This window comes from Actinia tenebrosa, unplaced genomic scaffold (genome assembly GCF_029948245.1).
Source record: "Actinia tenebrosa isolate PJP-AT-01 unplaced genomic scaffold, QUT_ActTen_1.0 PGA_scaffold7__59_contigs__length_16204524, whole genome shotgun sequence".
Taxonomy (NCBI): Eukaryota; Metazoa; Cnidaria; class Anthozoa; order Actiniaria; family Actiniidae; genus Actinia; species Actinia tenebrosa.
The window spans coordinates 9,539,550-9,557,109 of NW_028292584.1; the positions used below are offsets into that span (position 1 = coordinate 9,539,550).

Here is a 17,560-nt window from a genome sequence, read left to right on the forward strand (position 1 = left end):
TTTCTCTTCCCATCCCGTACACTCTCGATCTTGGCTGACACTTAGTAATCTGTACTTGAATCTCATAACTTGGATTTCAACAGCTCAAATTTCCAAGGTCTCATAGAAGCTCCCATATCGTGTGTGGAATGGAAAAAAGATATATGAGCTACATAGCATTAACATAGGTAGCCCAACTTAATATATTGTACTATGTTAAGTAAGGCGGCGAGACCGTCAACCGAAGACGACATTTCTATGACAACTTTGTGAGTAGCGTGTATTTATCTGATTATGAAATCAAATACATTGTACAATTCAGACAAATGTATGGTTTTTAATATGGAATCGTTGGCAATGGTTTTGGTTTCAGCATTGCTTTTCCGTTCCTCAGGTAAGGAAATACGTTTTTTGGGGGGAGCACGTTATGACTAAACAAAAACAAACAACACGTAATAGAATAAGCTCATTATAATAAGCTGTTTCTAGAAGATGGATCATTCACTTGGCTGCATTCGGATGATGCAGTGAATTTTGTGGAAGGAGAAACGGCGAAGCTCAACTAGAATGTTTGTATTGATTTTGGTAGACCAGGGTTTGCAGTAAAGATCTCAAGGAGTGCTACAGCCCTTGTTGGTGCAAAAGTTATAGAGTGATGATACAATTAAAATAATAATATCAGATGTTCGTCTCTTCCGGCCAGCGATAATGGCAGCAGCAATAACTGATTATTAAACTGTTCTTACGGACGGACGTTTACTTATAGATTATTGAAGATCTGTAAGCTAGACCAGAGCTTCTATGATCAGAATAATCAACAGGCCATTAATTGGTATGCCTCATAACCAGAATTGTTTATATGATGTTCTAATTCTTGCTTACTTCCTGCTGCCGTCTGGTAAGTGTTGAAGGCTTTGACACTGAAATATATATAAATATCACTGTTCTGCATTCTAAATTTAATTTAGATAATGTAGTAAAATGATCTGTGATTTGTTTAATCGTTCTGAGCAATATCTTTAAGCTAAAAAGTCCTAAGTTACATATATCCATGAAGCGAATTGAAATCTAGTATAGCGTGACCTCCAGATAGCTAAGTAATATATACAATATGAGTGGCGTGTTGTATACGATATTTAACATACTCAATAATTAGGAAAACACAATATATATCAAATCCCTGGAAAGTTTAATTTCAATATGGAATCACTTGATCAGTGTAATAGTCTGCTCTATAGATTACCACAATATCTTATCGACAAACTTCAGCGAGTACAGAATACAGCTGCCAGACTTATTATGTGAATATATTGCATGATGTCTTGTCACAGTTAAGATAACCCAATCGTTAAGAATTCTTAGGAACTGCGCACATTAAATAGTGAAAATTTACTAAAATTGCATTTCACCGATAATATTTTATTAAACAGAAAACAACGTGGCTGCTTTATACGGATTTTATTTTCTGTTGTTGAAAATATGTTATTTGTTCGTTATCCTCGTTAGTACCCTGGTAAAATATGACCTTAACACACGAAGATAAAATCCGTATCTTCGCGAGGCCTTGTAATACTCTCCATTTGTTGATGTCCCAACGTACTCAAAAGTTACACTTTTTTTTTCCAGATTGCTTTCAGTTTATTGAAGTAAGTCAGAATCCACTTGTTGTTATTATTGGCCTGAATAGTACAGATGTCAAGCTTCGGTGGGAGTTTGACCTGGATGCAGGTGATCAGTTTAACAGTGTGGTCATACACAGATACAAAGATGGTCAGGCCAATTCAGATGTGGAAATGGCAAGTTATTATTCCAGTGGTTATACCAAGGTTAATAATGACTCTCTGTATGCTCTAAATGCAAGTGGTGTTTCACCCAGAGGGTTTGCCAGCTTCTTGATCAAAAACATACTTCTTCAAGATCCTAACAAAGATGGCACCAAGTTTGATCCCCTCGGCCCTGACATAACATATGAATACAAGATTACTATTACAATTCCAAACCTGACACCAGCTTCCAGGGCTAATAGGATTGAACTACGAGTTAAGGGTAAGTACATTTAAGAAAAAAAGTCTTATCATAAAAGAGACCCTTATTGAGTAATCACGCCACTCTATACTCTCCAGTTGTGTTTTTCGCTAGAGCTCCTGTTAATTTTTTTGACTTTGAAATTTGAATTACTAATCTATTTTACTTTATCTTGAACTACCTAGTCTCCTACGCACTACTATTAATCTCGTCACGCAACGCTCATGAACGTTACGTGACGACACTAATAGCGGCTGCGTCGGAGACTAGGACTACCCAGATTATCGATGAATGATTGTGCCAGAATAGTGCAGCGCAACCGTGACGCCATAAAAACGAAGACAAAGGCGAAATTCGGACAAACAAACTTACGAGTTTACTTTCAGCAGATAATTTTCACAACCGATCGCTGTTGATCTTAGTTTACATGGGTTATTATTGTAACTTTAAGTAAAAATAATAAAATCGGTTCGTATAATCCTCGTAGCGGTTAAACAGAATGCAATGTTTGTCCGAATCTTTAAGCTATTTTTAGAATCAGTTCGCTGCGCTATTTACCGGTCCACGTATTGGCTTAATTGGGCTAAATAAAATGTGACTTATAACTGTGTGCCCACCATTAGAGACTGCGTGGTACAGTGGACCTTTCAGAAGTTTTACATATTTCCCTAAAATGAGATCCATATATTTTATTATTTTAAAGCGGCACAATGACTGTAGTACGGTTGTTACTCAACTATATTATTCGACTTAATTTCAGTCCCTCCCACAATCACTGCACTCTTCTGTCAAGGCTGTCAAAATGGAAGCGCCATCCAGAACCAAACCATCACCTTGTTGTGTAATGCTACCGGTAAACCCATACCAAACATCAGATGGATGAAGAATGGAGAACATTACAATGGAAGTAGTTCAGTATCAAGTTCAAACAACGCCCTTGTCTTCCAACAAGTAGCAATAAATGACAAAGGAAACTATACCTGTATTGCTGACAACGGGGTTGGTAATCCGGACAGGAAGTCATTTACTTTACTTGTTAAATGTAAGTATGGATTTAATATACGCAACATAGTTTTTCTTATGGCATTTGGTATAAATTACCTCAGAACTGTTTTCTAGTTAATGACTTTCATGGTTTCAAACCCCTTTGAATTAATTCTGGGGATTTTTTCACAGATGTATTTTAAGAACAGTGCTCGAAATATTAAATTTTAGGGTCCCTAAGGCCTAGGGCAAACGTCGAACTTTCCATGCACCGAACTTAATTACATCAAAGAATGCCGCCTCATTATCACCTGATATCCATTGTTTTTTATAATGAGTTCGGTGCATTGAAAGATCGACGTTTGCCCTAGGCCTAAAGCACTACAATTTATCTTTACTGAGTTATCTACTGTTTTCTAATTACTATATAAAGACATAAAGACATGTTGTTTGTTTTAAAATATCGTAAGTACTGCGCACGCAATATGCATGTGATCCATCCGTTCTATATTCTTAGAATACTGGTCTCAATAGGTATACATTTTCACGCTTGTGTAATGCATAAGCGAACCACTGACCTTTGTTTTCAAAAAAATGCATGTTGAAGTTAACAGTCATTTCTTTTTTGCATAATATACATGGGAGTGTTAAAGCATAAGTCTTTTTCGGTATTCGAATTCGTGAAACACCAACTCATACTTATTCATATCTCACTTCAGATAAACCTACGAATACCATTCTCTCTCCAACCAAGTTGGATGTATGTGCGAATACAGACATTACACTCAATTGCACGGCCGATGCATATCCATCAATCAAGAACTACTCGCTGTACAATGGAAATACTTACATTGGATCAAGCAGCAATGGACAGTTTAGTACAACAGCAAGATTATTGAGATTGAATAAGTTTTGTTGTGTTGCTTCGAATGAAATTGGAAGTGGTCAATGTGCCTTTTCTGATGTATACGTACTGGGTAAGTGAAATGATGCGGGTTGGTATCCATACTGCTTACCCCTCCATACTATGACGATATTTAACGGCTGTCATACTGTGTGCGGTCCATACATTTTTTAATGAAACGATTTCATGTATTGTAGGCTTGTATGTTGTTGTAATGCATGCGGCATCTTTTATATAAATATAAACAACTTTTATTAGTCGAAATGATAAATTTACTTTTTCTGCAAATATGAACTGAAATGAACAAAATTGATGATGGTGGTGATGACGATGATGATTAAAGTTTAAAGATGACCTATGCTTACTTGCAGGAGACATAATCACACTGTGTAAAATCAATAACGAGAATACATCAGCTGCAGCAGTAAAGGAAGGAGATAAAATAGTTCTGCAGTGTGACGTATCTGGGAATGAATCATACTACATGTACCAGTGGGTTAAAGTAAAGGACAGTCTGTTTGTCAGGAATGATACACGGCAATTAACATTTGGTTCAATAAACCGCGCGGATGAAGGTTATTACCAGGTGACCTTGCGAGATAAACTAAACTGCTCATCACAAACAAGGTCTTTTAACATCACTGTCAACTGTAAGTAGGATTTTATTGGAGTAGTCTTCATTTATGATATAATATGACAACGCTTGGCATTCATACCAGCATCATGATTTCTCCTGAAAAAGAGAAAAGAGAGGCATATTTATCATCAAAATATCTATTTTCCTCAGATAAACCTGAGAATACAGTTATCAAGATTACACCTGACAAGAAGGACTTCTGTAAAAGAGAGTCGATAAACATCAGCTGCACATCAGACGCTAAACCCGCCCCAGTCTACTCCTTGTATCGTAATAACGTGTTTAATGGTAGTAATGGAGACGGTGTCTTTGTTGTTAAACTTGCTGAGAATGGAAACTACACTTTCACTTGTGCGACGAACAATACAGTTGGTGTTGGATCTAATAAAAGCAAAAGTGTTACAGTAAGAGGTAAACAACTGGCCTTTTGCCTTCCATTATATGACGAAGTCTATTTTCTTTTGTCGGTGTGTGTGCGTTTTTTACAGCCGGTGAATCTTTTTTGAACACATCTGATTTCGCGTTGAATAATGTTATGGGCAACAAATAGCCAAACAAAACCAGCAAAAGCCGAACTTCAATAGGCCTGCAGCAACCTAATATAGGTTTTTCTTTTATAAGTTTGAAATATATCGCATAAGGCTATCTCTGTGCCACAGTAAAAACTACGTGCAGATATTTCTAAATAGGTTGAAACAATATTTGAAATAAAAATTAAATCTATAGGACACGGCGTTTTTAAAATGGTCTTTTCCCCAACGAAGACCCCATGGCTAGTTTGCATTTAAATATGAAGACCATTATGACGTCTATGATAGTATAATAATAATAATAATAATAATGATAATAATAATAATAATAAAAATAATAATAATAACAATAATAATAATAATAATAATAATAATAAAGTACTCATGGTGGAAATGAGCTGTCCGTGGGTTAACAACCGAGAAAAGAAAGACAAAGAGAAGACGAAGAAGTATGGAGCACTTAGACTTGAGCTCACAAAACAACACCCAGGATACACGATCTTGCAAGTGAACCTCATTTTGGACGCTCTTGGAGGATGGTCTAAAGAGATGGAGCCTGAGATGAAGAATATCTTTGGAGCAAGATACAAAGATGTATTACTTAGAATGCAGAAAGCGGTATTAAGCTGCACAGTGAACATTGCAAGAACATTCAAATTAATCACATCTTAAGGACATTTCAAACATTCTAAGTATTTAAACTGCATCTTAAGAACATTAATAATTGGTTTTAAGTGATTGTATATATTATTAATCCTGTCATGCTGGTAGGTTACGAAATTACGCCCTATCTAGCTTACCTAATTAGCATTCAAGCGTGTTTACTGCTGAATATAATAATGAATATAACCTATGCAAATCCAGCGAGGGATTGATAATCAGCAGGGAAAGGCGTGGTTGACGAAATAAATTGAAATTGAAATGAATGTATGTAGCTTATTTCCACCCGTTTAAGAACGAGCGATTTAATTTGACTTGTGCTTCATGTCTAAACTCCTCGTTGGCATATCAGAGTTATCTGCAGTTTGGTCGCGGATCGGTCAATAATCTAGGGTACAATTTGAGTTGAAATATAACGCATATCAGTATCTTATATAATTGCTTGTAAATTCCCCCTATTCTTGAAAGTATATACTATTCCCCCCCTCATTTTTAATACACGTATTGTTACTTTTTCAAAGGTCCTTTGATCAAAACGTGCAAGGTTGGCAACGAGATTATTACAAATAAAACAGTCGTTGAGGGGTCTGAAGTAGTTCTACTTCTTGAAAGTTCTGAAATGGAGCGCTTGGGTTTTACTTGGAAAAACAGCACAGTCAACATGTTAGGAGAAGTAGGGCACAGTTTGACAATACAACCGATTACGCGTTACCAAGAAGGAATATACCAAGTAGTTGCACGTGATAGGTTCAACTGCTCTGCTGATATGCAGTGCAATTTTACTTTAAATGTCCAGTGTGAGTAGAAGTTGTTTTTTTAAGATATAATTTGTTAGTGAGTGTTTATATATTCTGCATTTTACGTTGCAAACACGCTTTTTGTTCATTCTGTGGTTCGTTTGTAAAGTTAAAGTTTAAGTTGCAACTATGTTAAATGTTTGCAATGACGTGCGCACTCGTTGTTCTCACGTAAATACAGTAGGATCGTGATGACTCGATCCTTCAAAGAAAATACAAAATAAAAAAGTTTCGAGTTACGGGAGATGAAAATAATTGACGGGAATAAGGACCCTTATTTTTCCTTTGAATCCTGTTTATCTCGTACATGTATACTGAGTTACCTCTCACAGAATTGAACTAACACGTTTTGCGCAACGCCAAAAGCTAGAGAACTTAACACAAAGACAGAATGCATGGTGCTTCAAAATAAGTTCAATATTTTGGAGTAGTTTTTGATTCTTTACGTCTTGAGAAATGAGTTTCGAGCCAAATCAATTTTGGTTGGAGTTAGCGCAAGCTTCAAGATACCGAGGACTGATTCATTTCGAGTTTTCGGAATTTTACTGTCTAGGCCTCTTTTGAGTTTCAGCACAAATACAGATGTACATCATACTGCATTTAGCTAAACTCATAAGCCACCCTCTCTATTAAGCGCCCCATGGCCATTCCCTGCTCGTCGAACCCCCCTTAATTAACTTGCATGAGGTGGGGGTTAAGGAGATTAGTCTATTACCTTTTTTTGTGCTGGGCCTATGGGCACAGTACATTTGTTTTTGGTGAGTTAGGTATGATCGGAATTTAGTGTTACGAATGCCATTGGTGGACCTCGTCATGATTGACATTGGTGAAACACGAGGTGAAAATGCACGTTGAGATCTGTAAGATCGGGACACGGAGGAGGTGAAAGAGGTTGAACATATGTGGTTTTCGTGGTAAGAGTGCCTTAATCCAACTTACTTTAAACTTAATTTGGTAGTTCTAAGCAGATAATTAGAAGCTGGAGCTAAATTAGAAACTTTAAGTGCGATTTTTGTTTTTTGATACAAATCGAATTAGTTACGTAAACAAAAGATTGTAAATGGACTGGCCAGGAATTTCTACTGCGTCATTGATGTAAAATAGTACTCGCACGAGTTTTATATTATTTTATTAGCAAGAAAAATGATATTAGGTTTGATTAGCAAAACATATTTATTTCTAGTCGAATATTTTCATGACAAAAACGTATTTCATGCCGTAAGCTTGAATGGGGGCGGGCAAGGAATTTCTACTGCGTCATTGATCTAAAATAGTACTATTGGTATTTACTAAAACAAGGAACGACCTAAAACCACCTGAAACGACCTGAAACGACCTGAAACGACCTGAAACGACCTGAAACGACCTGAAACGACCTGAAACGACCTGAAACGACCTGAAACGACCTGAAACGACCTGAAACGACCTGAAACGATCTTGAAACCACCTGAAACCAGCCTAAACATTGAATCTCCATCGAGTTTGTCGTCCAGTTTGTGTATTTTATTGACTTTTATCGATCGATCGAGCGTTTGTTTTCCTTGGAAGGGATGTACTTCATGGTAGAATGTCATATAGTCGCTCATACGTATAGTCTCCCATAGAAGTATTCCACACTTATACCTCACTTTTCCCTTGCTATGATTACCTGTTCCTAGCTATGATCAACCGTCCCTACCTATGATCAACTGTTCCTAGCTATGATCAACTGTCACTAGCTATGATCAGCTATCCCTTAGCTATGATCAACTATCCCTAGCTATTTTCAACTATCTCTTGCTATTTTCAACTGCTCCTAGCTGTCGTTAACTGTCCCTAGCTATTTTCAACTATGCCTAGCTGTCATCAACTGTCCCTAGCTATGATTACAATTTGAACATTTTTTTACTTTAACGTGTAAATTTGTTTAACTTAACATTGGCCTATCTAGGGGGCTCAGGGGTGCCTGTGACTCCATTTTCAAAGCCAAAGATAAATCATCTGACCGTTGATGCAGTATGTGATATGATGTCATAGTGACAATTTGGTATGTTGACATGACAGACCCTGGATAAGCCCCTCCTTAACGTAATTCAGCCATGGTGCCTGCAAGTTTTTAAGTTCATTGAACTATATAAGGGGAAGTTAATCTATATATAGGTACAGGAAACCATTAGTAGAGAATGGTGAAAATAGCTAGGGATAGTTGATCATAGCTAGTGACAGTTGATCATAGCTAGGAACAGTTGATCATAGGCAGGGACGGTTGATCATAGCTAGGAACAGGTAATCGTAGCGAGGGAGAGGTGAGGTATAAATGTGGAATACTTCTATGGGAGAGTATACGTAGTGACTATATGACATTCTACCATGAAATACATCCCTTCCAAGGAAAACAAACACTTGATCGATCGATAAAAGTCAATAAAATACACAAACTGGACGACAAACTCGATGGAGATTCAATGTTTTGGCTGGTTTCAGGTGGTTTCAAGATGGTTTCAGGCCGTTTCAGGTCGTTTCAGGTCGTTTTAGGTGGTTTCAGGTGGTTTCAGGCCGTTCCTTGTTTTAGTAACAGTACCCGCACGAGTTATATGTTATTGTATTAACTAAAGTAATAATTTTTGTTTTGCTTAGCTAAACGTATCTATTTCTAGTCGAATATTTTTATGAAAAAGGGATTTTCATGCCGAAACCTTCAACGAGTGGGTGGACGAGGAATTTACTGCGTCATAATTCACATAAAAGAGTACTCACACGAGTTTTGTATTAGTTTATTTATAGTTCCTTTCACGGTTTCCGACGCCATATTGTTTGGTTAGAAGTGTAGGGAAATTCTGAAATTACTCTGCGAGCAAAGTCTCCTTTACCTTCCCCCGAGTGAGAGAAAGGAAAGAGTCTTCTTTCCTTTCTCTCACTCGGGGGAAGGTAAAGGAGACTCTGCTCGCAGGGTATTCTGAGGTAAATTTTCGAGACCAAACTTTTTCTGTAGACGGAGAATCTTCTGTTCAATAATGTTTTGTGTGGTGTTTTTGAGCCGATGGAGCCACCATAACACTGGTTCTCAGAGAGACGGAGGCTTGCTTTGGGGTTTGCGACCAAGACTCGTTTATGCTGGTTCAATTTGACCGTAAAAAAATATTCAAACCGAATCCACGGACTTTCTTCTGTCTTACAATGACTAAATCCCAAATAGTCTTCTACTCTATTCAAAGTATCCAATGTGCCCAGCACATTTGACACGTTTTCCCGTGTCAAAACTTGTTAGTTTTTTAAAAATGCTTTTTATTAAATATTGAGGCTGAGCCTAAGTAAATAAGCACGTAATCAAGCAACACAAGGTTAATTTGTAATTTAAATGGTCTATTTCATTTCCTTTAAAAAAACCTCTGTTATTCATCATATTTACTTGTGTTAAAATTTTTTTTTAAATTTTCGCCTCAGGCTCAGTGAAAATCTGTGAATATTCATCGTGTGAAATTCATCCTGATACCACAACAGTTAACGAAACAGATAAGAGGGAGGTATAACTCATCAAAACTTGTTTTTCCTCAGATAAACCTGAGAATACAGTTATGAAGATTACACCTGACAAGAAGGACTTCTGTAAAGGAGAGTCGATAAGCATCAGCTGCACATCAGACGCTAAACCCGCCCCAGTCTACTCCTTGTATCGTAATAACGTGTTTAATGATAGTAATGGAGACGGTGTCTTTGTTGTTAACCTTGCTATGAATGGAAACTACACTTTCACTTGTGTATCAAGCAATACAGTTGGTGTTGGACCAAATAAGAGCAAAAGTGTTACAGTAAGAGGTAAATAATATTTCCTTGCATTTCATTATATGACGATGCATGTTTGTTGTTGCTGCTGTTGATGTTGGTGTTGGTGCTCTTGTGAAAATCTAAAATTTGAAACTTACAGTCGCTAACTCGGTTTTCAGCTCTGTCAGCCAAGTTAGGAGCACATTGAAAGCTATCTTGGGTTCTTCCTAAATGCTTAATGCCTCTGTTCAAGAACAAGCAATTTTATTTGACTTGTCCTTCATGTAGGTTATATTGTCTTGTACGGGAATTGTTATTATATAATAAACCCGTCATTTGCCCAATACAGTCATTTGCAGTTTAGTCGTGGATCGGCCATTAATTTAGGATACAAATTTAGTTGTACTTTAGTCTATTCTAGTCTTTCTTAAATAAACACTACCTTTGTTTCCATGTTTTTAATATCCATATTATCACTTTTTTTAAGGTCCTTTGATTGTAACATGCAAGATTGGCAAAGAGATTATTACACATAAAACAGTCGTTGAGGGGTCTGAAATAGTTCTGCGTATCATAAGTTCTGAAGTGGAGCGCTTGGGTTTTGCTTGGAAGAACAACAGAGTCAACATTTTAGGAGAAGTAGGGCACAGTTTAACAATCAAACCGATTACGCGTTACCAAGGAGGACAGTACCAAGTGGTTGCACGTGATAGGTTCAACTGCTCTGTTGATATGGAGTGCAATTTTACCTTAAATGTCCAGTGTGAGTAGAAATTTATTTGCTTTCCTCTTTTAACAGTCTTGAAAATTAAGTGCTGTATATTGGTTTAAATAAGAGTTTTCATTGTGTGGCGCCTTCAATCATTACAAGGTTAGTTTAGAGGGTACAACTATGTTGAAAGCCCGCAATATCTTTTCTAAATATTTTATCAACAAATTCTTGCAGCGTTTCATAAATATAAACGAGGCACATCCACAATAACCATCAGGTTAATCTCCTTTACAGAAATATTTCAGAAAGGAAAAAATGGACAGATATGTTTCTAACACTTAAGACAATCCTTCCTTCCGACTAATAACAAACCACCTTTATTTTGGTTTACCTGAGTAGTACTAGTTTTTCTCTTCATTTTTTCTTTTTTTCTTTCCTTTTTTTCTTTTTAATTTTTTTTTTTCTTTCTTCTTATAGACTAGTATTATTATTTATTTCAAAATTCTAAAGGAAACTTCGTGTATTGTTCGTAGACAGACGACGTCGGACAATAGATGACGTTATAGTTAATGAACATTTGCATATTCAAACCCCTCATAATAACTTGTTTCTACGCTTCGCGTATCCTCGATTTTAAAATGTTTTCCCCTTAAAACAGCCTATAATTCAGCGCGCGTTCTACTCGTTACCAGTTTTCAGCAATTACCTCGGAAAAGCCAATATTATCCTTTTATAATTCAGGTTTAAAAACCTCAATTAAAAAGAAAATTTTTTTATTATTACTAATCTATATTGAATAAAGAAACTCTTTTATTACTTTTAGATAGCTGGAATACTATGTTGAGTGCGTAATTTTGTTTTCCTAGTGAGGACCATAGCACCGGAAATAACAAATCCGTACAAACAAGAATTAGCAGTTGTCGAGGGAAAAGACGTTAGTCTTGTTTGCAATGCCAATGGTTACCCAGTACCTAATATCACCTGGACGAAGCATGGCACTGTCATTGGTGTTGGAAGAGTATTCAATATAACATGAGTAAAAAGGAACGATTCATCGTGCTACACGTGTAACGCAGATAATGGCATTGAACACGCCAAGAATGTCAGCATATGTCTGAATGTGCAATGTAAGTTTGAAGTCATATGTGTTCCCCAGAAAATAGGTTTCTTGTGATAAGAGGCATTAGTACGATTTGCTATGCCTGATAATGATAAAAATTTTTCCTAAAACAAGATATGCCAAGCCAAATTTAACAACTTTGGCTTCATTTTTCCAATTCATTGCATTGCAGTCATCCCGGTATGTTATACTATCTTCTTTTTTACGCTGCTATTTATGATGTTCCAAGCTTTCCGGCTCGAAAACTTCCTCTTAAAAATTTAGAGACTTTATTTGTTTTATATTTTGAAGTATTAATTAATGTGATAATTTACATTGTGTAGATCCACCTTCCAACATTACTATTCTACCATCGAGAAGGCAAATGATTCTAAAAGAGGGGACTAGTTTTTCCCTATATTGCCAAAGTGACAGCAATCCACCCCCGACTTACACATGGAAGCATAATGGGGGGATTTTAACTGATGGGCAAAATGGCATACTAATATTTAACAGCATCAAGCGAAAACAAAACGGAACATACCAATGTGAAGCGAAAAATTATCTTGGCTTGCTCCTTTCAGTCCCGATTGAAATCGTCGTACAATGTGAGTATAGGCATCGCGTAAATGAGCAATAATAGCCCAGGCTAATCTTTTATAGTTTTCTTATTTTCCAACTTAAAGGTTCTACAATTTATCAGCATGTCTGCATGCCTGCAAAGATAAAATCTGAACTGCTTGTGATTTATAATTACTAAAGTACTTGTATGTTGTAGTGAGCGTTTACTAAAAACCAGAAAGATTCATTATAATTGTTTCACGTTTATTTTGCTTCCTCCTTAACAGACTTAGATCCTCTGGAAGTGATTGGATCAAGTAACCATAGCTACAGTCAGTCCAATCCACTGGTATTGTTCAACCTTATTATCAACGCATATCCCAGTAACACATCCCTGTCTTGTAATCCTTCTGCACCGAATGTATCGACTGTCATCACCAGCCATGATGCAGGATTAACTAGAAAACAGTATTTGGTGGTGGTTATCATCCAGAATGATGTGGACAGTGCAAACATGGTATGTAAAGCTGAAAATGGCGTTGGTGTAAAAGAAAGGACATTGCATTTTTACAGACAGCCGATACGTGAGTAATGATAATGAGATTTACAAATGCCACTAGCTTGAGCTGATCCAGTCCTGATCAGATGAATTTGCTATAACCCATCATGCCATATTTGACTGTTTTTCGTTTCTACTTTAGTTTTCAAGGAAACGTTTACCGGACAGTTTAGAACAACAAACCAAGAATGGCAGGACGACCTTCAGGATGTAAAGTCAGCAGGCTACAATGATCTTAAACAGAAGTGCATCAAAATAGTAAGTAGAGTATAGTCAATTTTGCGCGTTCGTTTGTTCGTCGTTGGTTAGTTGGTTCGTTGGTTCGATGGTTAGTTGGTTCGTTGGTTCGATGGTTCGTTGGTTCGTTGGTTCGTTGGTTCGTTGGTTCGTTGGTTCGTTGGTTCGTTGGTTCGTTGGTTCGTTGGTTCGTTGGTTCGTTGGTTCGTTGGTTCGTTGGTTCGTTGGTTCGTTGGTTCGTTGGTTCGTTGGTTCGTTGGTTCGTTGGTTCGTTGGTTCGTTGGTTCGTTGGTTCGTTGGTTCGTTGGTTCGTTGGTTCGTTGGTTCGTTGGTTCGTTGGTTCAATTCGTTCGTTGGTTCGTTGGTTGGTTGGTTCGTTCGTTCGTTCGTTCGTTCGTTCGTTCGTTCGTTCGTTCGTTCGTTCGTTCGTTCTTTCGCTCGTTCGTTCGTTCGTTCGTTCGTTCGTTCGTTCGTTCTGCATGGTCATTATTTTCATTAGTTTATTTTATTTCTTTCTAGTTAGAATCTGCATACTTAGGTGTACGATATTTGGCTGCCGTAAACATTAAGAATTTCATGTAAGTATTCAAATATATAGTGGTTATAATTTCAGTAACTGCACTTATAATCGCTAATTAAGGACCGCCGCAAAATACAGCAGTAGAGCAGCTCACCGGGGTCTGTGCTATAGATCCTCTCTCTTTACTGAATTTGAGCTCATGATAACCTTGCAGTTAACGGAAAATCCACACGATATCTCCCCCCGCATGAGTGATTTCAATATGTTATGGTTTAACTTGAGCAAGCGGTATTCTTTTTATCTTTACGATTCATTACAATAGTAAGGGAAGCATCATAGTGCGGTTTGAGCTCGAAGTCATCGGTAAAGTACCTGATCCACTGCTGCCTTTGAGAGATTATATCAAAAGACAAGGAGAAGAAATCAATGGCTTACAGATAGACTTCAACAGCATTCAGAAATCAAGTGGTAAGATGGTTTAGTAGCTTGGATTCTACTCGGGGAAGGCCAAGGGTGTTTTTAATTTCGTATTACCACGGTTTTCATTGCTACTTGCTGATCAAGGTAATCGAGAGATCATATAAATCGTACTCATGTACCTACGATTTATTTGACATGTTTGCGGTAGCGTAATGCCTTATTTCGCTTTCGTGACAGTTGCCGGTCTCGATAGCGTGTAGCAATCAAAACAGCGGTAAACATCTGTGGGACCATATCTGTATTGTATTGTGATAACATAGATAATCCGTATGCCGCAGATCAAGAAAATACGCCGATTCCATGTAAAGGGGAGAACAAGACACTATTGGCAGTTCTTGGAGCTCTGTTTGGTTTGTCGATTGTCCTTATCATCACACTTATAGTGGGGTTCCTGTGGTTACGTAGAAAAGGTATGCTATTTTATTTAGGGTGCAAATACATTGAACATAGTAAAGACAAAAAAGGGGAAAAAAGTTAGGATTAACATTTTAACGATATTTTTCCTGATTTTAGATTCAAAAGAAAGTTCTGGGAAAAGGTACGTACCAATCTGAGACATTTAGATGATAAAATGTCTAATTAATAAAAACAACTAAATATTAATATCCCCTTTTGCAGATCGAACAAAAGTGACGAGATAGGACAAATGGTAAATTTGATATGTATAAAGCATACCATACTATCAGCTTTCTAGGTTTTTGGTGACTAACTTTATTGAAATTAAGTATATATTTGTTTCTTCTCTGTCTATTCATTCATTAATATTATTCTTCCTTACGAACAAAGAACGACATCTCACTTCAAGAGACAAGTTTTAGTGCTACAGATAACGAAACACCAAATGTGCCAGAATATGAACCAATAGGAAGGCGAGGATTATCGACGAGGAATGCAGGCATCCCTGAATATGAGGCGGTGACAACAAGAACACAGCTATCCCAACCACATTCCGGTGTACAGACAAATAACCCCATGCCTCAGTATGAAGGTGCATATCAACATGGACAAACAGGGGCTGCTTCAAATCCACCACCAGTCACCTATCAGACCATCCAACCTCGCACTGGTAACTACGATTCACTTAGTCCTTTCACACGGCTGCCCCCTAAGGGTACAGCACTGTCATCCACAGAAAGCCCAACACGTACAGGAGAGTACCAGGCCCTTCAACACAAGGGTGTGTCTCCACAGTACCAGTCTCTGGATGACTTGAGCAAATGTTGAGTGAATAAGGGCCAAAAGAGAACAGTATTGATGAGGCAATGCCTTATGCTTTTAAATGCTACTAATAGAGTTAATGATATGCGGGACATCTGTATCATTACTGATATCACACTCACTCCTCCATTATAAAAGATACACTTGCAATTTTAATCACATTTTTCACTTTTCTTCGGTTCTTTTAGACACATTGATCATACTAGACAGTATTGTAATAATCAAGTATTAAATATTATCAATCAAGAGTGAATATGGACCAAACAAGAACAGTATTGATTAGGAATTGCCTTAAGCTTTTAAAAATGCTACTAACAGGGTAAATGTTATGCAGTACATCTGTATCACATATTACTGGTATCCGTTACCTTTACTTCTCGATAATTAAATATACACTTGCAAAATAATCTGTTCACATTTTGCTCTTTTCTTCGGTTCTGTTAGACACATTGATCAAACTTAAAGGCAGTCTTGTAATAATCATGTAAATCATACATATATATCATATGCAGATGCAAAGCTAATTAATTTTTAGAACCACGCTCCGATATTCGTCTTCGGCCAGTGATTAGGCAGCAGCCATAACTGACTATTAAACTGATCTTCTAGACGGACGTTCACTTGAAGATTATTGAATACCCGTAAGCTAGACGAGGGCTTTTATGATCAGAATAATCAACAGGCCATTAATTGGTATGCCTCATAAGCAGCTTTGTTTATATCCTGTTCTAATTCTTGCTTACTTTTTGCTGCCGCCTGGTAAGTGTTGAAGGCTTGACATTGAGAGAGAATATATTAATGTTCTGCATTCAAAATTTAATGTAGATGATGTAGTGAACTGATGCGTGATTTGTTTAATCGTTCTGCGCAATATCTTTAAGCTAAGAAGTCCCAAGTTACATATATCCATGAAGTGAATTGAAACCTAGTATAGCGTGACCTCCAGATAGCTACAAAAGTAATATATACAATATAAGTGGCGTGTTGCAACGATATTCAACGAACTCATTAATAATTCATGAGGAAAGCACAACAGAAATCATGACCGTGAAGGGTTAATAATTCTGATGCAGAATCATGTTTATTTGCATAAACTTGGATTTTTTTGGCCAGATTCACTTTTATCTTAAATTTTTTTTAGTGAAACACAAAGGAACTAACCTAAAAAAATTTTAAGCAATATACAATATTCGTGTCCGTGTTGTATCCGATATACAAACGCTCGGCTACGCCTCGAGTTTATGCAATAGATCAAAAACGAGTGCGAGTGTTTGATCAGGGCATCCAAATACCATGAAACAGATGCTTTTATTGTTTCAAGGTGTTTGGATGACCTGATCATACACGAAGCACGAGTTTTTGAACTGACTTCTCAAACTCATTATGATTCATTTGTTCTTGAATCTCGTGAAACTAAATATTCCTTCGCAATAATTCATTTATTCGTCAGTGTTTTGATCAGTGTCTTGATCCGTTTTTAATCCAGTATCAAGGTGCGTGCACGTGACCACAATGCAAAGTCGCCATTGGTCATTGACCTCATGAATTATTAATGAGATTAATAACGCGCGTGCCATTTACGCACGGGAGTGGGTTAAGGCAAAATGTAGAATTGTATCCGGTGGCTAACAATAGCCCAACAGGGAATTTACATGGCGCGCGCGTTATTAAGAAGTTTCCTTCTGTTGTTTATGCTCTCTTGATATATTACATTATCAATACAATCCATTGTTATGATAAACCCTGTCTGCGAGTATTGGTCCACGGACTATTTAAATATTCTCCGCATAGATTATCTACCACTCTTCGCAATAAATCGTTCAAGAGCACAACTGTTTGCTTTGTAGCCCTCCCGACCCACCCTCATAATCTGTGTTAGGTGTGAACCCTCTTCTTCTAGACAATGTCGGGTCT

At 37.2% G+C, this 17,560-nt stretch overlaps 1 protein-coding gene across 2 annotated transcripts; it reads left to right on the forward strand.

Moving 5' to 3' along the window:
* Positions 1-263: 263 nt before the first annotated feature.
* LOC148905531 (hemicentin-1-like) lies at positions 264-12,551 on the forward strand. Of its 2 annotated transcripts, XM_089040637.1 has the most exons (12): positions 264-373; positions 746-877; positions 1,606-2,025; positions 2,765-3,046; positions 3,708-3,965; positions 4,264-4,542; positions 4,680-4,940; positions 6,241-6,516; positions 10,051-10,311; positions 10,748-11,023; positions 11,839-12,099; positions 12,416-12,551. In XM_089040637.1, the coding sequence occupies exons 2-11, from the start codon at positions 781-783 to the stop codon at positions 12,006-12,008; spliced, it is 2,580 nt and encodes an 859-aa protein (XP_088896763.1). In that variant the 5' UTR covers positions 264-373; positions 746-780; the 3' UTR covers positions 12,009-12,099; positions 12,416-12,551. The 2 variants fall into 2 exon arrangements, with proteins under 2 accessions (XP_088896763.1, XP_088896764.1); XM_089040638.1 differs by lacking the exons at positions 4,680-4,940; positions 6,241-6,516.
* Positions 12,552-17,560: the final 5,009 nt, after the last annotated feature.